General features: G+C 50.1%; 5 protein-coding genes across 5 annotated transcripts; 2 read left to right on the forward strand and 3 right to left on the reverse strand.

The window, feature by feature from the left end:
- Positions 1-6,773: 6,773 nt before the first annotated feature.
- On the reverse strand, positions 6,774-8,650 carry BJX68DRAFT_263976 (uncharacterized protein; the record flags this gene model as incomplete). The annotated part of the gene is made up of 2 exons (XM_071044829.1): positions 6,774-8,525; positions 8,582-8,650. 2 exons carry the CDS (start codon positions 8,648-8,650, stop codon positions 6,774-6,776), a joined length of 1,821 nt encoding a protein of 606 aa, XP_070902026.1.
- A 3,193-nt stretch (positions 8,651-11,843) lies between these two features.
- BJX68DRAFT_279975 (putative ABC multidrug transporter) lies at positions 11,844-16,410 on the reverse strand (the record flags this gene model as incomplete). Its single annotated transcript, XM_071048837.1, has 5 exons — positions 11,844-12,611; positions 12,664-13,315; positions 13,364-15,699; positions 15,747-15,805; positions 15,852-16,410. 5 exons carry the CDS (start codon positions 16,408-16,410, stop codon positions 11,844-11,846), a joined length of 4,374 nt encoding a protein of 1,457 aa, XP_070902027.1.
- Positions 16,411-17,415: 1,005 nt separating this feature from the next.
- On the forward strand, positions 17,416-19,934 carry BJX68DRAFT_230921 (Zn(II)2Cys6 transcription factor). The gene is made up of 6 exons (XM_071039268.1): positions 17,416-17,734; positions 17,822-17,946; positions 18,031-18,080; positions 18,126-18,730; positions 18,794-19,488; positions 19,573-19,934. Exons 1-6 carry the CDS (start codon positions 17,459-17,461, stop codon positions 19,844-19,846), a joined length of 2,025 nt encoding a protein of 674 aa, XP_070902028.1. The 5' UTR covers positions 17,416-17,458; the 3' UTR covers positions 19,847-19,934.
- A 329-nt stretch (positions 19,935-20,263) lies between these two features.
- BJX68DRAFT_230922 (uncharacterized protein) lies at positions 20,264-21,807 on the forward strand. The gene is made up of 2 exons (XM_071039269.1): positions 20,264-20,959; positions 21,010-21,807. The coding sequence occupies exons 1-2, from the start codon at positions 20,516-20,518 to the stop codon at positions 21,250-21,252; spliced, it is 687 nt and encodes a 228-aa protein (XP_070902029.1). The 5' UTR covers positions 20,264-20,515; the 3' UTR covers positions 21,253-21,807.
- BJX68DRAFT_263979 (uncharacterized protein) lies at positions 21,612-22,072 on the reverse strand (the record flags this gene model as incomplete). Its single annotated transcript, XM_071044830.1, has 2 exons — positions 21,612-21,666; positions 21,786-22,072. 2 exons carry the CDS (start codon positions 22,070-22,072, stop codon positions 21,612-21,614), a joined length of 342 nt encoding a protein of 113 aa, XP_070902030.1.
- Between the last annotated feature and the right edge of the window lie 725 nt (positions 22,073-22,797).

The raw sequence follows: 22,797 nt of genomic DNA on the forward strand, positions 1-22,797 counted from the left end.
CTAACGACAACGAGTAGTTCAAGTCTATTCTTAATAACCTTTTTGCCTTTCTTCCTTGTCGCTCAGTAGTAACTCGGTAGAGTGTCCAGTCGCGCAACGAAAAGAGGAAACCTTGGGACAATTTACAGAGAAGTCGAGGTTTCTCCGAATGCATATTTACTTCCAAGGTGCTGGCTGACTACCTGACCCCCTGGATAGATATTTGAAGCTTAACGCTGGCGGACCATGGATGAGGATCGATCGACCCATGCATCTGGTGGACTGGCATACCGCGGAAATCCAGCCCGCTCACCATTGGGCTCTCAAGAGCTGGTTCATTCTCCCGATTAATACGATAGATATACTATGTAGGCTGGCTGGCCTCGTGACGATCGAATACTAACTAGCAAGATAAGAGGGAATGCCAGGTGCTTAATATAACGTATAACGCCCATCAACATCGAGCAACGCAAAGTCACGCACCCACTGAACCGCTAGCTACGTCTCAGAGCTACCGGAGTAGCCTGCCGGGATGGACTCCGTTTGTGATACTGGGAAGTGCCGATGCCGCAGCACGGTAAGGCGGACTATGTATGATGAGATGACTCGGTCAGGCCTGCCTCCAGTGGGAGCTGTGTCACCAAGGGCTTGATCAGGATCAGCTGGGATGGCATGGAATAACTGCGCGCAACGCGATGCTCGCAAATAGACTTCTCGTGCCTGGTCGTCAGTGGGACCGGAGGAGGACGAGGAGGAGGAGGGAAACCGGATTTATGATTTCATGCCTCTGTGCGCTCTGTTTCCCGGATCCCAGTCTCCGTGCCGCTGACTATTTCCGTCTCGAAACTCGGCTGCGCTACTCTACCTACTAGAGCGTAACCACGGAGGTGCAAGTGCATCGGTTCGTGCGTGTGGCAGGGCAGGCAGCCTGCTAAAGAAGGATCCTATCCTGGGACGTGGTCAACGATGCGAGGACAGTCAGGGCTAATTACTGATTGATTCAAGCACGCAAGCAGGCACAGTTGTACTCCGTGGGCGGTAATGGATCTCAAGACAGGATAAGAGAGGAGGGTATGGAGGGATCTGTTGGGGCGAGTAGGTAACCAACTAAGCTTTCTCGAACACGGGCGCATATTGGAGCCGGATGTGCTTTAAGCTTTCAAGTAATGCAACCTGCATACGCCTTTGTATGCTTATGCTTCATATACAGGTCACATAAAGGTTGTGATGGGGTTAGGAGTGGGCGGTTTCGGCAAACCATCAAACCACAGACCAGCGGGCCTCTGAGATACCTTTCTGAACAGGGAATCCCCCTCGAAAACAGATGGAAGAGAGGTTGACACCATAGCACTAGGAATCAGTCTCCGGCTCCCCAAGCTGAAGCTCCCGAAAGACCAATTCGAGTCTCTCTAGACCCCCAATAACGTCACGATAAAACGCCTCTTGAAGCGCCGGGCTCTTAAAGTTACTATTATAGCCAAAGTTATAGTGTAGGTATTTCCTAATAATCTTCTTAAATATCTGGCTAATCTTTAAATTACTCCCTTCTACCACACGCTGGGCTGTAAAATAGTCCGTGAAGCCAGGCGTTTGCCCCTAGGCACGGTCGATTGGCTTCTACAGGTCCCGACGGGGTGCCTGGTAGGCGAGCTCTAGGAGCATGACGCCTAGATGAAAAAGGAATAGATTTCGAATAGTAGGGTCGTATTCAGATGATGCAGACGGGGCATTGTTTAACGGACTTAGGGCATTAATTAAGGTGCTTATGTATGGTATGGCATCTGTAACCTACTCCAGAAGTTTATGGCTTTCACTAAAGAACAGGATATTGGCGCTGTGCCTTGGTCGTTTAAGCTAGGGAGTGGCATGGTAGTAAAGGATAGTAGTCGCCAGATGTTTAGAGAGACGGACGCGCTCGTAGAGGCCAAGAGATTCTATTAAGTCGCTAGTCAATAGTAATATTAATTATAATAAAGATAGGGCGTGGTTGCGTTCTAGTTCGCCATGTATAGTAGATGTCAGCACGATAGTGCGGCTCTAAGTTAGCTAATATAGTCCCCACATTTTAATGGGTATTGTTTAGAGAGCCTCTAAACTATCATATATAGATTCCTCTGCAAATATAGGTCTAGGGTAGCCCTGATAACATCCACTATAAAAACCAGCATTAGAGGACCAGGACGCGTAGTTTAAATCCTAACACGCTTTAGAGTTTTAGGAGCTTCTACTATTAGGCTTATAGGAGCTTCCCTATACCTTTTTAAGGCTAACACCTCTAGGGATGGGGAATGAGGACTACTATAGGTACTTATCTTAGGTGGTTTTATTATAAATTTAATATTAACCTAGATAGTCTTCCATGAACGCCTTTCCTTAGCCTTTATTAGGCCACGAATGGCGATGTTGAATCAGATTTATGTGGACGTTCCACTGAGTATTAGTTAAAGAGATAAATCTACTTCATGTAGTATATAGGAATTATAAGCCACCCCTAGGGTATTATAGAGACTGCAAGCCGCTTCCTAGATAGTATAAAAGTGTTTAAATTCAAGTGGGACTTTTATTTTCATCTAATTTCATGGTGTGTTAAGCTACCAAGTCTCTTTATAAGGTGGCATAAAGGATGTAAACACCCTAACTAAGGACTTTAAGTCCTCCATAGCATCCTAGAAAGGTAGATTACCTAAATAAAAGACTAGATCTTATTGCTAGGGGTTCTAATAACTCTCACCTTTAATGGTTGTAAGGCTGCCCTGTCTAAGGTAGTAAACGTGTTACAGGAGAGGTTGCTAGTCATAAACATTAGTGCCTATAGCTTTGCCTTAATAGCTAGAACAATATCTAGATAGTTACTATAGGATTCACTAAGATGATCCATCAGGTCCTGATGCGTTAATGTGTCATTCTATATAGGGTGACGTGGATCTTTGATGATATCAGGTCCTAGGTCGAGAAACTTCGACGTATCTATTATCATGGTATATGCATTACTGGAGAAGATAACACGCTGGGTCCTTAGTATAGTCTTGATGTTATATCCCGTGGTAGATGCTTTCAGTGTTGCTTGATATGCACCTGTGCGAATTAAAAGGCGGCGTTAATTCTAGGGAAAACTAGAATAATAGTTAGTTTTCTATATTAAAGATAAGCGCCTTTAGCAGTGCAGTACCTAATAATAATAAGAGTTCGCTGGTTACTCTCCCGTACTCTATGCAAATGCAGCTGCGGCAGGCCAGGGATCCGCAGGAGCAGGCATTAGAGGAAGGTTCGGTTTTAGCATCTTGGCCATTTGAATCCTGTAACAAGGACGTGTCGGTTCTTATAGGCCCGCCCCCGTGCCATAAGTTATTAGATGATTCTATGGCAGATGTGAGCACTGGTCGCGCTAAGGATGTGAGAACGAAGTCGATGGCCGTGGCCAGGCGATCTCGACGAGAAAACAAGGGCCGACCGTCGCGGCGGGGTCAAGAAAAGCTGGGCGGAAGCTGACAGGATAACTTCATCTTATTGGCAAGCTAGGCATTATGTCGTGTTTGCAGTCTTTACCCCGAGAGGCGCCAACACGAGTCTGAGGCTTGTCAGGCCCGGACAGGACGCCGATGGTTGTCAACGAGAAAATGTCGTGAACACCGGTGCTCCAGGCCATCCACGAGTGGATCTTATCCAGTACGTCTACTGGTTCAGTGTGCAAAAGTTGTCCATCCTAATATCAGATACGTCGAGGCTTTGTACCAAGCATGCTTGGTTAGTTTCAGGGAGGTATAGACTAGTCATTTAATAAAATAGCCTCATAGTCCACGGAAAATAGCCATAAAAAATAGCATCGCACAACTCCAACTCTAGATTTAGAATTCGATTGCGCAGCTTCAGATAGGTGAAAAGAGCCATCAACAGAGAGATCTGGATCATAGGTCTTATTCTGCAGGGAAACCACGTGTCTTTTAATGACTGACGACAGGTCCATGAGGCAATTGATATGATTCTGTAGCCGTCCCTAAAGGTTATAGTTTAGTTGAGAAACATCAGGCTGGGACTCATCTAATGAAGATCTATTAGATAAGGAACTATAAATGCCTTTATAGGAAAGAATATCGTCCCCTTCTTAATTAGTATTTCTAGTTTATTTATAAGTAGCTATCTCGTCCCCTGGTGCTCCTAAGGGATAGGGCTTAGGACATATTTATTCTAGATTCTAACTAATATCCGGCTATATCTCGCAGAAGTTTTCAATCATACTAAGTCTTAGGTCGCTAGTCTGCTCTATAACAGTGTCCATGCATATTCAGGGACCGGTATGTCTTGTCACCCATCCCAGTCCTCAGCTGACCGTCTGTGCAGGTTTTTCCAGGCTCCGAACTCTCTTGTTGAGAGACTGGCAGAGGTTAACTAGGAAGGATTGGTATGAATTAGAGGGATGCTTGACAATATATCTATGGCACCTAATTAAGATGACACACGGAGTCTCTTCAAGCCCTTTTCCTTATTTTATCATTCGGGTCTTGGGATGACCAACCCTACCCAGTTAGCTTATGCACCCAGCATGGTGTCCCATACCTCGTTCCTCTCGGCCACCGGAGACGAGATGCAAGGATGCTCTCAGGACTTTCAAAAGCCGAAAGGAATGGGCTGACCACGAGTTTCTTCACCATTTCTCCCGCATCCAGTATCACTGTTTTACGTGTAACGCGACAAGAGATACTGAAGATCTTTTTGTGGAACATTTGACCACTAGCCATGATATTGCCTGGAGTGAACATCGCTTAAGAGCGGCTCTTTCAGAAGCAAAAGAGACCATTCCTATTGCGGATGGTGAAAGCTACTATGAACTATATTTGCAAAGCAGTTTAAGCTTAAAAGAGGCATATATAACCCATGTGGGCCAACATCTAGAAGAAATCTCATTAGCATATCTGCCAAGAGATGACTTCGGTAATATGGATACTGATTCCGTCACCACTAACAATGTCACCAGGTCTTTGATCCTCAAGGCCGGGGAAACAAGGGCAAGAGAGACCTCTGTTTGCGCACCAGGTGTGTCGTTGAAAGGTAATGTGGAATCAACACCACCAAGAATATCAACCACGCTAGGCAATGACTCACCTCTTGCTAAAATGGAGAGTCAGTATGACGTTGAGCAGCCGCCAAACGCGGGTTCATACAATACCTCATGCAGTTTCGGTTACGCGTGGTAGTTCTCCTGCTCCACGTCCTACCTACGCAAACTTTTCGGGCATATCACCAGCAATGATAAACGAGACGATGATGGACACACCACGTATGAGTGTGGATAGTAGGCCTACGCTGGAATAGCAACAACGGTACTTGAGCCAAAGGGAGGAAGGAGTTGCTCGCTCGGGAAAGGCATCTGAATTCCACCAAGCTTACTCCTCAACGGTTTGTCCAACTGCAGCAAGCCATGCAAGACCAGCAAGAGCTGGGAAACTAAAAACAGCTATCCAAACAGCAGCAGAACTCGCAGCAGCTAGGCCTTAAAGATCAGCAACTGATATACCGAAACTTCGAGGCGTACCAGGCTGAACTGATGCGAGCTCAACTTGCACACGGGCAAAACTCCCAGCAGCAGCAACACCTTGGTCAGGCTCAACTTCGTCAAAAACACTTTTCAACAAACGATAAGCGTCAGCAGCAGGTGCCAGTAGCCCCGACCCAAGAAATTAGTGACCACAGCCCAGAATATATGCAGCATTGGCAAAGCATGTTAGGCCCACAGCCAAGAAGAATTGTCACGACTTCCGAACCATCGTCACCAAAGCCTGCCAACAAGAAACAAACCGCAACAAGTGTCTCAAGCTCGAAGCACCCTCACACCCCAAGTGGATCGGCCCGTCAAGCTAGTCTTGCTGCCTTGCAAAGAGCCCTGAACGCTGCCGCCGCTGCCCATTATGGTCCAGACGGTCACAGCACTGTAACAAGCATGGACAGATCGGTCAGTGTCCCCCAGCGGTACACCCAGCTTTATAAACAAAGGTTACTACAACGAAGGCAGGATATGGCCGAACGTCTAATGCCCGACTATGGCTCGCCTACTTAATACCCGCCTGGTATTGCACAGGAATACACTACTGGACTTGAAAACGCTGCCAAGGGGTTTGTGCAAGATATTATGCGGCGAGATCGTGCTGAGATGGCTGCTGCGCAGCATCGAAAAGCCGGAGGTACCCTTACGGAAGCGGCGCAACAACAGTAACATGATTCGATGTAGAATAGGATGTGTAAGTAGGTTTGCCAATCACCGACAATACCCCGTGACCTGGAAAGATTGTAATATCCTGTTTATGTCTTCGGCCTTGTCCTATGTCTGCACTTATTGAATAACTAGACATTGCTTCTACTAGAACAAGGTAGGACTGAGAGGCCAGTAACACAGCCCCGACGACCGAAGCTGTGCCTATACTCGAGAACTTCCCACATGAATCCTGCATTTCGAAATAAGAAACGTCCTCCGTGCGCGCATATCAGTCTCCCTTTTCATCCTCGCTGTCGGACATCAGCGTCAGCAATTGAATGATCCGTCTAACGGTCTAGAGATATTCAGGGCTCCTGATAAGCACCAGCCAAATATCTCTGTAAGAAAAACAAGATTATCTTAGTATCTGATCATAGACCTTAACAAACCATTCTAGTGCCAAGAGGACGACAAAGGACGGTGTGTCCGCTATGGATACTGGATGGCAAGGACACTATGTGGGCATTGTGTGCTGGTCGATAGCCCAATCGTTGTGAGGGCAGACCCTTTCTTTTCCCTAAAGCCAACTTTCTTCCCCTTCTCTCATCTACTCAACTGCTATCCACATCTTCTCAAGCCGCGCAATCTCCGTCATCTCGCCGCCACCGGCAACATTCATGCCCATTCCCTCATTAAAAATCTGCTGCCCATGAGCCCCTGCCCTGGTCGCCCACCCATACCCGACACTCGCATTGCCATACCTCCAATAAGAATAGCCCGACGCCTGCGACGCCGCCACAACGAGATCCGACCCCATCAACCTGACCCCAGTCAAAAGGGCCGCCTGACTCTGCTGCAGGCGCATCCTCATAACCGCCAGAATCTCCTGCATCCGCGGAACCGTCTGCTGGTACACCGCCGCACGGTGCCTCGCAAAGGCCATGAACTCGTCCATGTTCCCCTTGGCACAAGCCTCGGCCCACAACCCGCGCATGCGCGCCGAGTACAGGTCGCAATACCCGCCCGGGAGCACCCTCCCCTGGTACGGCAGCTGCGGCGCGAGGCTGGTCTCTTTGACGAACTCCTCCCAGCAGCTCTCGCAGATTAGGCAGTCGTCGTTGCCGTACCACTTCCGGTTCGGGACTGCGGTTGTTGTGGGGCACGTGGGGAGGACGCCGAGGCGGGATGCGAAGGTTTGGAAGGGGGTCAAGGTTCGGAGATTGACGGCTTCGTCGAGTTTGTCCATGTATTGCGCGCGGCGCGGAGATTTCTCGTTGAAAATGCAGAGTTTGCTTGCTCCTGCTCCTGCTCCTGCTCCTGCTCGGGAGGGGGGCTGAGTAGCGTCAAACGAGCCGCCGAATCCATATGGGGAGAGTATCCCCGCGTAGCACTGCGCACAGACGCACACTTTGCCCGAGGTCCCCTGGAGAGAATACAAGATCCCGCCATAGCTGCCTTCCCCTTCCCCAGAAGGACAAGGCGGATTCGCCATGATTGCCCTCGCAGCATTCCAAAAGATCTGATAGTCCTTATCCTGCTCCGCCTTCATCTGCGCGACACGCATGGGCACGAGAACCATGTCGCATACCCAGGTCTCAAGTCTAGAAGTCGAAGTATTCACAGGCACTGGCTCAAAGTGGTTCTCCATAAAGGACTCTGCGATGTGCGCATAGTAGCACGCGTTGCAAACTACCATTTTGGGGATAGGCGGCCGGGGCCGGAACCATTTCCGGCTTGCGGCAGCGACACCTGCTGCCTTTGCGCAAGGGGGTAGGCTCGCCGCGTGTGCGACAGAGCGCACGAAACTGGTCCAGTTGTTCGTCACCGCGTACTTTCCGATCGCGCGACGCGCATGTTTTGTCATATCGCACGTCCACGTCAACGTCTGGCCAGCTGGCGGCGGCGGACTCGGGCGATGCGGACCAAAGAAGCCCGCGAACGAAGTCGCAAGCACCACATCCTCATAGCAAGCAGCGCAGATGGTCCAGTTGTCAATCTCCCTGTTCCGAAGGCTATAACACCGCCGTATATTCCCAGCGGGATCAATATCAGCGGGCATGGGCGTCAGCTTCTTACAATCCGGAATCGCGGCGCGGCGCGCCATGAACTGGCTTATGTAGGTCCAGTCGTTGTTGCGGAGGACCTGCGGCCATAGGGATAGCATGCGCGGGGTATCGAAGCGGCAATGGCGGTCTGGGTCGGAGGGCTTGAGCTGCCGCTGGAAGCAAGACGCCCACGGTGTGTTGCGGATATGCGAGGCGAAGCAGTGGGAACAAATCTCGTAGCGAGGGGCATCTGGGGCGGTATACCAGTATGCGGTGCAGAGGAGAGTATCCTCGCCCGGACAGTAGGTGATGACCTGGGCTTGGTTAGCATCGGGGAGGCGCTACCCATAATACGTTGGGAACCACCAACATCAGGGTCATCGAGGATATTCGATGGCGGAGGAGGAGGAGGAGGTTGATACTGGTTTGGGTAACTCATCTTATGAACTTGGACGCAGCATGCGAAACAGAATGGGCGGGGCCCTATTCGAGCTTTAACGGACGGTTGAGCCTCATGCCCGGCGGATCACGAATACGAATTGCCAGCTCATCCAGTAGTTTTTGGCGAGCATCTCGCGGCTCGGATTGGACCATGGCGCCCGAATTCCTGCAGCTCGATACGACACACCAATCGCGAATCAATTACAGGATGACGGCCCGGGACTTCTCGGCACAGCCAACGCTGATTCTGGTCATGGGCATTCAGGGCGTCCGTGCCTGATGGCCTGGAGACTTCAGTTCTCTTCAATCCAGATATCCCCGCGGTTCCAAAGTGAATGAGGCTAATCTATTAGCTAGTCTATAAGCCTGGGCACAGTTCGGTCTTTATGTCTTACTACCTCAGGTAGCATTTTGTGCGATGATGTAAATATATCCTTCCCACTCTAGGTACGACAACACTGATCTGCAGCCACTGTCTAACACACGATTGGCCTTGTGGCGGTGCTGTACAGAGCTTTACTGTCATTTGCGCCCGGGCTTGATGTTGACTCTGCAGCCGGTGAGGATCTCTTAGAAGAGGAAACGGTCGGGGCATGAAAGCCCTCTCTAGCCCGCTACTCGGCCTAAAATGAAGCAGGCCATACTTCAGACGTGAAGAACGCGACTGCGGAGCCACAGTACAAGCCGCAGCGGCGTGTCGCCGGTGAGCGCTAAAGGTGCATGGAGACAAGTTTCGGCCATTCCAAGTGTCTTGTGGATCGCTACTTCTTAGCCGGGACGGGCATTGTTACTATTACTATTAGTGTTGTCTACCGCCTGGCCTTCCATCTGCGTTCAAGCGAGTCTGTGATATTTGTGCCTTTCTTTGTGATTTTGAGACGTTGATAGACTGTTTATTTTAACCCTTTACACTACGTAAATATACCACTAGGGTCTATACATGTACTTCAGATTTCTAACAAGCCCCATAATTACCCATCCACGCAAAAACTATCTTAGTAGTATAACTTGCTAGTTTATATCTTTAAAGACGCCAAGGCTATCTCCTCCATATTAAGGTACAAACGCACTATCCATACACAGCGGAATAAATAAACTTAAATTATCTAGATAACTCCTCCTATCTAGCATAGTGATATTAATCTAATTCATGGCCAGGCCTTGCCTATTTAAATAAATAAACGTTATAGGCAGAAACTGCCCCATGACAAGGCTATAGGCAACTAAATTCAGTACGCCTAGTATAGCACTACCCCTAACACCCCTATCTACATTCCCATTAGCATATTACGAGTACGCCTTAGGGCCACCCTACTAGAACCCTAAGTTATCCTGCTAGAGGCGCGACTTGGCGCTTATTAGGGAGTATATAATATATTAGCTAGGGGCCCTGGTAAAGAGGAAGCCCTAGAAGATAATAGTCTACTAGGAATAGATGATTATAGTGGCTTAACCTGGGAGTTAGTAGGTTACTCCCCTAGTAGGCTAGTTAGGGGACTTGAAGTTAATATTATGTATTAGGCCGCTAGTGTAGAAGCTATAGTTACTATTCTAGTGCAAGGTTACATAGCCACCACTACTAAGAACTGCTAGTGTTGGGGTTATTATAGTTATAGCTGTTAAGGTATTAGTAGTAGTTTAAGCCTGGGAGGGTTAGCATGTGAGGTAATTAAGAGGGGGAGTAATATAGAGACATGCTATTATAGCTTATTAGGGTAGGCTGAATCCAAGTTTTTATTAGTATATGGGTGATAATTAGGATTGTGGTTGTTATTATAACACTAGATACTATGATTATAATAGTGCTTGTCCTAGAGAGCGTGAGTAGAGTGCTAAGGGGCTAGAATATTAATTAAACTTACACGATATTAATATCCCCCTTAATCTTGGTGCATGGCCCAGGGATAGTGGTAGGAGGAATAATAGTGATAGGGGGTACTATTAGATAGCTAATTTAGGGAGCTAGATTACGTGCTACTAGAGTCACAAGTAGCACTCTATACGCTAAAAAGGTTATTATAGTACTTAAGTAAGTGATTAACGTGGGAGTAAAGATTATAGTTAAGGTCCGCGTTATAGAGACCTATAATTATATAAGACTCTATTAGGATTTAGAAAAGATAAAGAACACGTATAGATAGAGGCATGGTGATAGTAATAGTCTATATAGCCTAGGAGATGATTAGCTCTAAGCTTCTATAGCATCTTAGGTGCTTACTAAAGTCATGGTACTAGTCCTAGTGGTGGTATATATACCCCCTACACTAATTATCGTGGTTAACTTATAGAGAAGGAGAGGGAGTAGAGTACTAGGTAGTAATAATACGCTATTAGTAAAGAGAAAGAGAGTGAAGAATAGGAGGAACTTTATTATAAACTTAATTTAGGGTCGCTTCGTTAAGGTTCTTATAGAAGAAAAAGTTATAACCTTATATAAACAGACTACTAGACCCCTTTTATATCTAATAATTCTATTATTAACTAGGGCTGGAGTATACTTGCCTCTAGTAGCTCGTAATATCCCTCTATCTTAGGCACTAAACACCCATTATTTTAAAGCAAATAACTTCTCGATACTTTAGCTCGCCATGTCTTCTATATTTTAAGACTTACTATGTATTCGCTGCATGTCACACTACATTAGTACTTAGTCTAATGCGAACGCTTCAGTCAGATGGCTAATAAACCGCAGACAGCCTGCCCTAGACTGCCGATCAGACGACTTAACCCCCCTCACAAAATACGAGGTGTAGGTAATTCATGCAGGGTACCTGAAGTGACAGTTCCGTGCCTTGTGAGATATTCCAGTAGGATTTCAAGGGCTCTCGCGATTTAATAAAAGTGGTGAAAGTAATCCTAGGTTCTCTGAGATAAAGCAGAAAGTTATTCCTGTTACTGGGTTCGACGTTCTATAGCGTGGCAGGTGCAGATATATGGAGGTTATTCCGATTTGGATTAGCTGGTCGAGCGAAGCCACGAACAAGTTGAAGAGAATCTAAGTCTATCTCTATAATGACAAATGAAAAAGGTGAGTGTAAAAAGACAGAGAAAGGATAACAGCGAGCGCAATAGCCAGGGAGAGCCGAATCCTGAAACCGAGTGAAAGAATTATATACAGAATTAGAGGGAATATGATACCTAAACGAAAAAAAAAAAAAAAAAAAAAAAAAAAAAAAAAAAAAGAGATCAAATCACTTCTTCCCAACCCTCTTCTTCAACCCAGCAAGATCCCACTTCCGCACCCTGAAGAGATAATAGAGAATCGCCGCCGCCGCAACATTAAACGCCACATAAACCCAGATGAGCCCGAAATTGCGCCACCGCTCTGACCAGTAAATCTGACTACCCGCAAGATACTGATCGGCAATGGTCAGCGAGCAGTAGCTGCATCCCGACGTGGCATCGGGATTCTGCAAGGTTCCTCCCGCGAGACCGATGTACTGTGCCATGTATTCTTGGCAGGTTTGGTTGCCGGGCGGGTCAAAGGTCGCTAACTCCTTGGACGAACAGACGACTTCGCGGCCGTGCACTTGCGTCGAAGCCATGCCGCCAATCCAGTACGTAAATGGAGACGCACGGTACATGAAGATCCAGAACCCCGGTAGCCCCGCCGGAGGCTGCATCACACCACAGAAAGTAAGACACATGGAGAAAAGGAGCACAACAATCGTGCTAGCCGTCTGTGCGTCAGGTAGTGCGGCAATAACCATGTGCGCGAACGTGCTGGCGTACACGTAGAATTGGATGCAGAAGAGCAGGACGAGGCCCTGGCGGGCGGATGATTGGTTCGCTCCGACGACGGCGTAGTAGTAGCAGGCGTAGGTGAGGATCCCCATCAGGATTTGGTAGGGGATTTCGACGACCATGTTGGCGATCATGAAGGCTTTCCAGGAATACGCTTTGCTGGGGCGTTCGCGGACTTCGTAGAGCGAACGTTGGGTTACGAAGAGAGGCATGATCTGCATATATTAGCACAGATTCAATGTGGGTGAAGTGGGGCGGGAAACATACCTGTTGAACGAGAGAAGCGAAAATGGAACACACCATGAACAGCGAGAATATGACGTTCTGCATGCCAGCAAGCGAGGGCGCCGCATCGTAGAACGAGAAACCGATAAACAAGCCAGCCATTATTGCAAGTCCCCATTTCGAAATAATGTACTCGGGCATACGCCAGTACTGCTGGAACACACGGACAGTAACAACCTGCAGCTGGAACCAGAAAGGCATGGCGAATTCGGCGTGGCTCATGCTCTCTTCCTCGTCCTGTTCTGGCTGTGCCGACGACTTCTCTTGGTGGATCCGCTGAATCTCATCCTGAACAGCCCGACTCTCGGGACTTTGCTTCCAAACATCGAACCAGTCGACTCCCTGGTCATTCGTTTTGGCATTGACGACTTCAATCATGTATTCCGCGGGGTTCTCAGCTTCGGTGCACTTGCGCCCGCCGTTGGACTCGAAGTAGTCGAGAAGGGTACGTGAGTTGCTTCCAATCTCACCAAAGTACACCGTCTTACCACCCTTGGCGAGGAATAAGAGCTTGTCGAATTCCTGGAAGAGGATCGCGCTCGGTTGGTGGATTGTGCAGAGGACCGCCTGGCCGCTGTCGGCCAGTTTGCGAAGGAAGGAGCAGATTGCCCAGGAGCTTTGGGAGTCGAGGCCGCTGCTTTTGTTAGTTTATCGGTTCTGGCACAGGATAAGTAGTTCTTACCTAGTCGGCTCGTCAAGGAACAGAAGAAGCTTCGGCTTCGCAGCCAGCTCGACTCCAATCGTCAACAACTTGCGCTGTTCGACATTCAATCCTTCACCTGGAACACCGACAATCGCCTCTGCAAAGTCTTCCATGCCCAGCATCCGAATGACATCTTCGACATAGTCATATTTCTCCTGAATCGAAACGCTCGGTGGCTGACGGAGTGCAGCGCTGAACCTTAGGGACTCGCGGACGGTAGCAGTCTCCAGGTGCAAATCCTGCTGCTGAACATAGCCCGTCTTCCTTTGGAAGCTCGCATCAAGACTTTTTCCGTTGACAAACATATCTCCTGTAATCACTCCCATGGTTGTTCGATGAGCGAGGACGTCGAGGAGGGTAGTCTTTCCGGCACCACTAACGCCCATGAGGGCAGTAAGCGTGCCAGGTTTCACCCAACCAGAGACATGATCCAGCAGCCGGCGAGGCTCGCCTTTGATTTCGATGTCGTAGCAAATGTCCCGCCAGGTAAAGATGTCCTGTTGCGGCGGGAGGGGAAGTTGCTCAGCCGTCTGCGTCTCCGTCGCAGGCTTGACGGCGCCAAGCTCAATGGAGTTCTCTTCATCGCTTGGCTTGGTATACCCAGGACGCATATACTCTGGCTCATGACCCCGTCGGAAAACCAATGCCTCAGCCGTACTCGTCGTCGACGAATTCAACTCCGAGGCCACAAAGTAGATAACCATAAACCCAATGAGGAACGCGATGAGGATGCCAAGGTTCCGCCAGACATGGTCATAGCTGTAATCCCAGTTGAACAGAATATACCGATCTCCGCTAACGGTGGTTTCACCGGGAAGGGATCCCTGAATCGAGCACGAGAAGCTGTTCCCATCGAGATCCGCGTACGCGGGGACGAAGGCCGCACAGGGAAAGTCTCGCCCGTGGAACTCGTTCGCGATGAGGATTTCGAACGCGTAGTAGATCGGGTTGATATAGTGGATCCATTCGAACCAGGGGTGCATAGACGGTTTGGGGAGGACGTAGCCTGTGTAGACAATCAGGGCGAGAATCAATATACCGGCGAGACCCATGGCTTGTGATACTGTTTTCGTGAGGGCGGCCATTGTGCGGAAAACGGCGCTCATGACGAACATGATGATAAAGGAGATGAGGAAGTAGATGAAGAACTGCGAGGCCTCCCGGCGGAGATTCGCCATGAAGTACATGATCACGTTGAAGGCGACTGCGACGACGAATTTGACGGGGACATCGCTGACGACTCCTGCTATGGCTTCTGTTGAAGGGTGATAAAAGGCGTAGGAGGCTTGCTTTTCGACAATTGGGCGTTGGGCGTAGAGGTTGTTGATTTCGCTCATGGCAGTGAGTGCATTGAGGAGAACAGCGAAGAACAGAACGCCACCTTTTGCAGCGAATCCTGCGGTTGTGTCGGGAGTGCCGTAGAAGACAGAGCCGGTGATGAGCGCCATGATGATATTTCCAATAACCATCGACATCGTGCTTGAGAGATCGTTCCAGACTCGTTGGTAGGCACGCTTCGTGTTGAGTTTGATTTGCATGGGCACGCTCAGCAGGTATGGCGAGCCAGGCCGAGTGTGATTGGACTGAGCCTCGTGCTTTCGCCGGCGAAAGCCTGCTGCTGCTGCGTCATCATCGCCTGTTGGGTGCTCTTTCTCAAACTCTGCCAGTTCCTGAAGAAGTTCATTGTATTCAGCCGACTGGAGCCAGTACTTCTCAAAGTCCTCTGGCGTGTGTGGCACGGTGCCCTCCATACCAGACCGCGCTCGACGCTCCTGCGGATTCGTGACAGAAGTAAGAAAGTCTCCGGTCGTTTGTCGAGCTGGACAATCCCACCCTTGTCGTTCGAAGAACTCCTTCGCTTTAGAGACGTGGCCGAAGAAAATCTGTCGTCCCTCATACAGAACAGTCACCTTGTCAAACACCTCATAGATACTCTGACTAGCCTGGTAGATCGCAACCGCATGCGCCGTGCCCGCAAGATCGGCCATGAGCCGCAAGGCCTCGACGAACTTGAGCGCAGTCGCCGAGTCCAATCCACGACTCGAATTGTCCCAGGCGGCAAAGGGTGTAGCAGCCAGCGCCATCTCAGCAATACTCACGCGTTTCCGCTCTCCACCCGAGACGCCGCGCACAAAGTCGTTTCCAACTTTCGTATTGTATGTGTGGCTGAGGCCGAAGATGGCCATGATGACTTGCGCTGCGTATTTGGCGGATTCATCGCGGGTCATGTTCCGGAATCGTGTTGCGGGGGTTCTGGCTGCGGCGGCAAATTCGAGGGTTTGGCCGACGGTCAGGTGGGGGAAATGTTTGTCGACCTGTTATTTGTTAGATATGGCTATAAAGTGGGAGGAAAGTGACGCACCTCCTGATTGTAGACGACTTCGCCTTTGAACTCCTTCATCATCCGTGCTTGCGAAACGCCTAATCCTGTTAGCAGACCAACGTACCACTCAGATAAAAAGCATACCATTATAATGCAGAACACTCGACGATTCAATATCAAGACCGTTGGTCTCCCCACAGAGAGTCTTGAGCAAGGTGCTGCAGCCAGCTCCCGGTCGGCCAAGGACAAGCAACAGCTCTCCACTTTTCATCACGCCATTAAAGTCGTTGAGAATGCGCCGGGAGGGAGATCGTCTTTGCCGGAGCAGTTCCGGGATCCGGAACGGAGCCGATAGCATCCCACCAACAGTCCCTTGCAATTGAAGGGCAGAGCCAGATCCCGAGACATTCAAATGCTGGAAGAGTATCCCGCCTCGAACCCCTGACTGGCCCCTCAGTTCAAAGTCCGCAACAACGGCTTTGAGCCATTGCTCCAAGTTAAAGTCCGGCGATGTAGGGTCGAGTTCTGGTTCGAGCTCTCTGGAGGATTCCGAGCCGCGGGTTTCTTGAATCGCATTGTTCGAGGGAGGATTGTAGACACTAGACCGCCGCCGGGACTTGTTGGACTGGTTGGTTGCGATCCTGCGGAGGTTCTCTGTCTCGGTGCGGCTGATGAGGTTCAGGGGGGAACCAGAGGTGTGCATGGGTTCGAATGTCGTGTCGTTTTCCTGTGGCGTATTCCCTCTGAGCAGGTGCTGCTCGTCGAGAGTACGGAGACTCATGGTGTAGAGCCAGCCAAGGAGTTGTGTTACTAAAGGATCTTGAGGCGGCAGATCCTGGGATGGGAGAATGCAAAATATATAGCATCATTTTACCCGGTGTCGAAAGCTGAGACGTGGCGTCCGGAAGTAATGCAGCCCGAAGATCATGGAGGATTGCCATGAATACAGCAAATCCGATCAACATTATCTCCTTTGGGTCCTAGAAAAGCTCACCAAGCCCACGGAATCCGCAAAGTATACATTTCCGGTTGAAGGGTTGGCCAATCATGTCAGGCCAGGCCACATCTACAGCCGCTGACTCATCGGATATAACCTTTCCATGGGATACGTCAGGGGCAACGTTGAAGAGGCTGAGCGCCAGGCATCCATATCGAAATTTCAATTCTCTAAAATTTTAGTGATTTTGGGCTCTCACTAAGGAGAAATATTAGAGTGAAAAGTTAGTGAAAAGTCTACCACCTTCTGTTCTGGTAAAAAAGCAGCAGAATCCCTTACTAAGGCGGGATTAAGCGACCACACTAAATACTATATCGATTTTTCGACAACGTGGTGTTAAGAATAGTGGTGATATTAAAGGCCTCCAGATACGTATTTTTAAGTTGTTGTGTACGGAGTAGTGTTGACTACTCTAATACTGGAGTAGACGCAAAATTTAGATCAAGGTCTCTAATTAGCTAATCACTAGGCGGCACTAAAATAAACTACTCTAATTAATTGATTCTACCCAGTGGTCTACTTACTAGGCCGGGGAGAACTTAGCATGAAATTTCATAAACAGTGAAAAGAAAAGTTCTTTTGAAATTTCAAGATTGCCGGCGCTCAGTGAGGGCCAGCGACAATGCACGCCGGTTGATGCTGAGATCAGTCCTCCGTAGCATTCGGCGCGGAACCGTGCATCCGGAATGTTCAAGCTTATGCCCTAGCTAGGCCCGGTTCATTTAAGCTCTAGAACCTCGATCGCCTTGAGTCGATGTATTCTGGCGTGTCCGCGAATCTCCAGCCAAGAACGCTGACTCAGCGGCTCTTCGCCATCTCCGAGAGGCACCCGACACCGCTCTCTCCGGATTCCCCGACATTATCTCAGTCAGCGGACTTAATCTCAGCAGACAATGCCCGCGACCAACCCCGGCAGCTAATACTCGGCGATCACGACGGAGGGGAAATGCCTCCCAGCAGAAGCGGCCCCGAGGGTCGCACTAAGCGTCGGCGCCGCGTCTATGCATGCGACTCGTGTTACAGGAAAAAGGTGCCGAACGCCCCGTCTTCCGTCGCTTTTTCCGGGTCGGGGATGGAGATTTAGCCGGCTCCGATCGAGCTACTGATTTCGTCTTAGATCAAATGTGATGGGACACTTCCTAGGTGTGATTGGTGCTATCATCACAGCATTCCGTGTACGTACACGCGGAACCAGGAGGTCGCCAGCCTGGGTTCGCCCAATGCCCAGGAACAGGAAAGGAGGTATGACCCCGCCGCTGTATTGGATCCGTCTTGGCCCCTTTTCGCGGTTGTCCCGCTTGATGTATCGTACTAATTATGGTGTAGGGATACCCCTAGCACACCGGCTTCCGACACCAGTTTCTCACTCCAAAAAGGTTCGCATGCATCAGCGTTTGACGTACTGTGCTGACGCCGTACAGGATCCGGGTATAATAGCACTCCTGAGATCTTCTACACTCCTCCCGGCCCTCAACCCGTCGCACCACAAGGCTTCGGCACCGACATATGTTTTGCAGGTCAGTCTTTAGGGAACATCTGCGGGTTTAATGGATTGCCGTTCTTCTCCCCAGGTGGTTTGAAATGGATCAGAGAGCGTACAGGGGACGATGGCTCTCTGGATTCGTATAGGTCCGGTGCGCCGCATGTGTGGCCGCCCACCGAGACGAGGGACGAACACGAAAGCAGAGAACGTGTCGAGCTGCCCAATAAGAAGGTCATCCGTCAACATCTCGAGGCCTACCAGATCTCCATTCACGGGCAACTATTTCCGTTCCTCAACCCCCCGTGCTTTGAGCATACCATTCGAGCGGCATACGATGAAGAGCTCTCGGATCTCTCTCCCAGTGTAAAATGTGCCAGGGGGTGCATCTTCGGATTCATGGCAATGGCGTCGTATTTGACGGTGCCCCCTCGCGAGGACGCGATTATGAGCGCAGACAAGTATGCCAGAGAGGTTCAAGACCTGCTGCCAGATATATCCAGGGAGCCGGTCAATCTGGACGGTTTGCAGGCGGTCATCATGCTAGTACGTATAATTCCCACGACCCACATAAACCCCGTTTGTCACTTACGAGCTAATCTTTCCAAGTGCTTCTGCTGCACCGCACTATCCGGTGACGTCTTCAAAATGGAGCTCCTCCTCTCCTGGGCTGTCCGCTACATCTTCCATCTGAAGGGAAATCTCTATCCCACCATCGCAAAGGGCGAACACGCCCACGCAAAACTCCACGTCCGCAATCTGTTCTGGATCTGCTTCATCCAGGACAAGTTCTTCGGCTTGCGCACGGGGCTCACTCCCCTTTTCGACCCCATGAACTGCGAACTGACCCTCCCGGGCGGCGAACATGGCCACTGCGACCCTCGCAGCTTCCACCCCTCGCACCAACAGAAACCCTCCGCCTTTATCACCCTGATACGCCTCTCCATCGTGCAATCTGAGATTTATCGCGGCCTCTATAGCTGTCCCGCACTCCGACAAAGCGACGCGGAGCTCCTCGGGACAATCCGCCGTCTTGACAGTGCGCTCGAGGAGTGGTGGTCGTCGGTACCAGTTTTCACCGACGACATCCACAACGACCCGACGATGGCCGATCTTCTTTTTAAGATGCAGTATCACTACTGCATGGCTGCGATTCATCAGACAAGTAGTCGGTGTACAGCCTGGGTGCGCAACCAGGATACGCGTGCCGCGGGATCAAGTCTCGCGATTAGTATCGGGGCCAGTCGCGCTGTGCTGAACAGGTTTCTTGATACATCGCCACAGCTTCTGGGGCAGTTTGTGATGTACGTCTTTCATTCCATCCACCCACTCACCCAGCGGCCCTCCACACCGTCTACTTCGCTAACCCCGATTGTCAACACAAACAGGTTCTGCCTCCCCGAGCTAACAACCTCAAATATCCACCTCTTCTCCAACATCCTCACAAACCCACTCGATCGCGCTAGCTGGACTGATCTCGAGCTCATGAGAGTCACCAGTCGGCACGTCGAGGATCATCTGTGGCAGCAGGCGCCCGCGTCGTTTACGGCGCAGGTCAGGCTGGCTGAGCGGTTTATGGGCGATTTGCAGCGGTTGGCGTCGTGCGCGATTGTTAAGGCGCAGAGGGAGCGGGGAGTTGATAGGGTGATGGGTGAGGGGTGAGGCCATTCGGTTTAGGGCTTGTTTGATCTTACTAGACTTTAGACTATTGGAGCGATCTTGATATCTTGTATTAGTATACTGAAGCGTCTACTCATCTCATACAATGTCTGTGCAGGAGGTACTTCCCCTCCGAGCTTGCGCCGTTCGCAATTGCCACAAGCAGAGCGCATGACGAAACCCACCTCTCGACTCCGAGTTCTCAAGGCTCACACGGAGTGCAACATGAGGATTGTTTGCTTCTTCCATATGCACTCTTTGCGCCCACGAATCCTCTCATTGACGCTTCAATGAGGCAGTGCCCGAGTCGCGGACAAGGCTCTGGGAAGACGATCTCGCACCGCACACCGACACAAAACCCATCACGTTTTCGACCTCCTCATCCCTGCTCCCGTTTCTTTCCATCGACATCGCTCGACTGTCACGTTCAAAATGCCGAAATAGTCGGCGTCGTCTCTGCTGGACTCGGCAAGCTATTTTGATGGAGGGGCTGAATTGATCGAGTTCTTTCTCAGCCATGGTACAGACGTCAATGCCACCGATGGAAGCGGGAAAACCGTTCTATTCTATCTGTTTGAACGGTTTAGGGGCCGTGTCGGGGAATTCAGGCTACTCAGCGCAATAGACGCATGCTTGACACACGGGGTGAATATCCTCGCACGTGATAGGTGCATGTGTGCTTGCTCGAATAATGGCGGCTGCATAGCTGTTCCGTTCTGCAATGTGCGGCGACGTGGCCTCAGTTTAGGAGCGTCATCCAGCTTTATTTGGGTGACTGAGCTATTATGTGTCCTGGGGGAACATGGTGGTAAAGAGCTAACCAAGAGACTCCTCCTATACTTGCTGCGAAGGAAACAGTTTGATGAGCGTAAGCTTACCCATGTCAGTTGCCATAGCGACGTTGCAAGATACTCAATCCCGCACCCTCTGGAGGCGGCTGAGATTGGCAAGGCCCTGGAAAAGGAACGTGGCTTTATCGAACAAGTTGACCAGGAGATGGAAAGTCTAGAACAACAACCCCTGGGATGCCTTTGGTCCCTCTGGATGTGCATCCCGAAGGTAAGTTATGAGAAGATAAGAAAGAAACAGCAAATGCACAAGCTGGATACGGTACAGGTGAGTGGGGATCGAAGCACTGGGATATAGAGAGACGCTAATACAAACAGTGCATGGTTGTGGTCGACTACGAACGCGATGAGATACGCTGGAATCACCTTCTTAGCCCCGACCGGCTTTGGCGCAACACGACTGGGGACATACAGAGATATGCCGACTGGCTGACGGCAGAGTATGCCTTGCGGAAAGAGTCGGAAAATTCCTCGGAGGAGGCGGATGCCTGGAACAACAGGCGCGTATCATGGTTTAGTGAGTTGATAGAGCCGGAGGAAATCAAGATCGAGGGATTCTAGCGAACAGGAAATATGAGGGAAGCAAGTGTGCCACACAGCTGTTTCATTTTGAATTGAGCAATTCGCTCGCACGCACAGCCTTTGTTGGTTTCAAGAATGGAGATAGCAGTGTTGCATTTCACTCGTAGAGAAGTAAATCGAGAGTCTGTATCTCCTACCCGGTCGCCCAGGGCATTTATTCCCTTCCATCTGATGCATTCTGTCACCGCGCGCTTTATGCGATTTGTCAGGTAGAACAAACTAGAACTGGTGTTTTCAGGCGGATTGTTGCAAGGACTCCTGCCTCGCACCATTAGGAAGAAGCATAATCCACAAGGGCACCATAGTAGCACCAACAATCTTCACCCATTCCACCCATTTTAAAAGTCCTCCAGGCGGATAACCCCATAGGACGGCTCCTCGTACGGATGCGCCCTGCCCGAGTTAGCCATCGCCGTCCGTTCTCTGCCCCTCAGCACCTGATCAACCCGCAGGCCTAGCGCAGCAGAGACCAGCAGAAAGTCAGACCAAGATAACAGATTGAATAAACTCACTTCTTCAAAGCCTCAACAACCCCTTTCACAACCCCCTCCCCAACGACCAGCGTCTCAACGCGCAGCTCCTCAATCTTCTCGAGTTCCCCCACAGCCCCAATATGCGGATTCGCCTTGTCGCCAGGACGGAACTGGCCAGTCCCCGACGTCACCCAGCAGCATTCAGTGTAGTTGCCTGGTCCCGGGTATCGGCCTGCGCCGGCGGCGAAAATGGCGGTTTTGACGGTCTCCAGTGCCGCGGGCGGGACGTGGAAGACTAGTTTGAATTTCCGGACCGCTGTTGCCATTCTGGCCTTTTTGGATGTGGGTTTTTGCTGAGATTGAATTGAGGACTGATGGAGTGGATGAGTGGATGAGATGGAGGATGAAAGAGTTATGTTTGTTATGGTGAGGTTGAGGTGAGGTTCGAGGTGGGGCACGACGGCCTAAAGCGGGGTCGCCTGTTGGACTCCACTTGCATACTTGTCCTGTGCTCAAATAATAATAACAGGCTACTCGCTACCTCTATTCATTCGCTCCCAAATATTCATTACAAGTATATCTCCTAGGTAATCTTATATGTTTATCAGGTGCTATGGGGAGATTTCAGATTTAGCAGGGGACTGTAGGTTTACGGTACTGGATAGTAGAATCCAGCTTCGCCAGAGCACGTTGTGTTGATAGGAGGGGAGTGGGATCGTTTGAATTAACCATGAGTTCGATTGGTTCCTAGGCAAGCTGTAGCATTCGGACACATCTCCCACCTGATACCACCAGCCCTTGGAACCGGCTCATCACCACAATGAAGCACCCACCGCGCCGCGAATATCCATTGGCCCCCAGCACCTTCTTCATCATGCACATAGGATAAGATTAGCGTGACGCTGTAGGGTAGGTGCATAAACATGGGATTTGTACGGCAGATGCTACTGTCTCGTATATCCTGTTTACTAGGGGTACCTCGCTCTAGACTTAAGGCAGTAGCTGCCCACAGATATTTACTTACCATAGCTTGCTACAGGTGGGTGCTTTA

This window comes from Aspergillus pseudodeflectus (assembly GCF_044049435.1).
Source record: "Aspergillus pseudodeflectus strain CBS 756.74 chromosome Unknown BJX68scaffold_9, whole genome shotgun sequence".
Lineage (NCBI taxonomy): Eukaryota > Fungi > Ascomycota > Eurotiomycetes > Eurotiales > Aspergillaceae > Aspergillus > Aspergillus pseudodeflectus.

Coding starts and splice junctions, on each gene's coding strand:
- BJX68DRAFT_230921 (XM_071039268.1), top strand. CDS start 17,459: ATGTATTCTGGCGTGTCCGCGAATCTCCAGCCAAGAACGCTGACTCAG. Junction 17,947..18,030: donor GCCCAGGAACAGGAAAGGAG/GTATGACCCCGC, acceptor ATTATGGTGTAG/GGATACCCCTAGCACACCGG. Junction 19,489..19,572: donor CTTCTGGGGCAGTTTGTGAT/GTACGTCTTTCA, acceptor CAACACAAACAG/GTTCTGCCTCCCCGAGCTAA.
- BJX68DRAFT_230922 (XM_071039269.1), top strand. CDS start 20,516: ATGTGTGCTTGCTCGAATAATGGCGGCTGCATAGCTGTTCCGTTCTGC. Junction 20,960..21,009: donor ACAAGCTGGATACGGTACAG/GTGAGTGGGGAT, acceptor TAATACAAACAG/TGCATGGTTGTGGTCGACTA.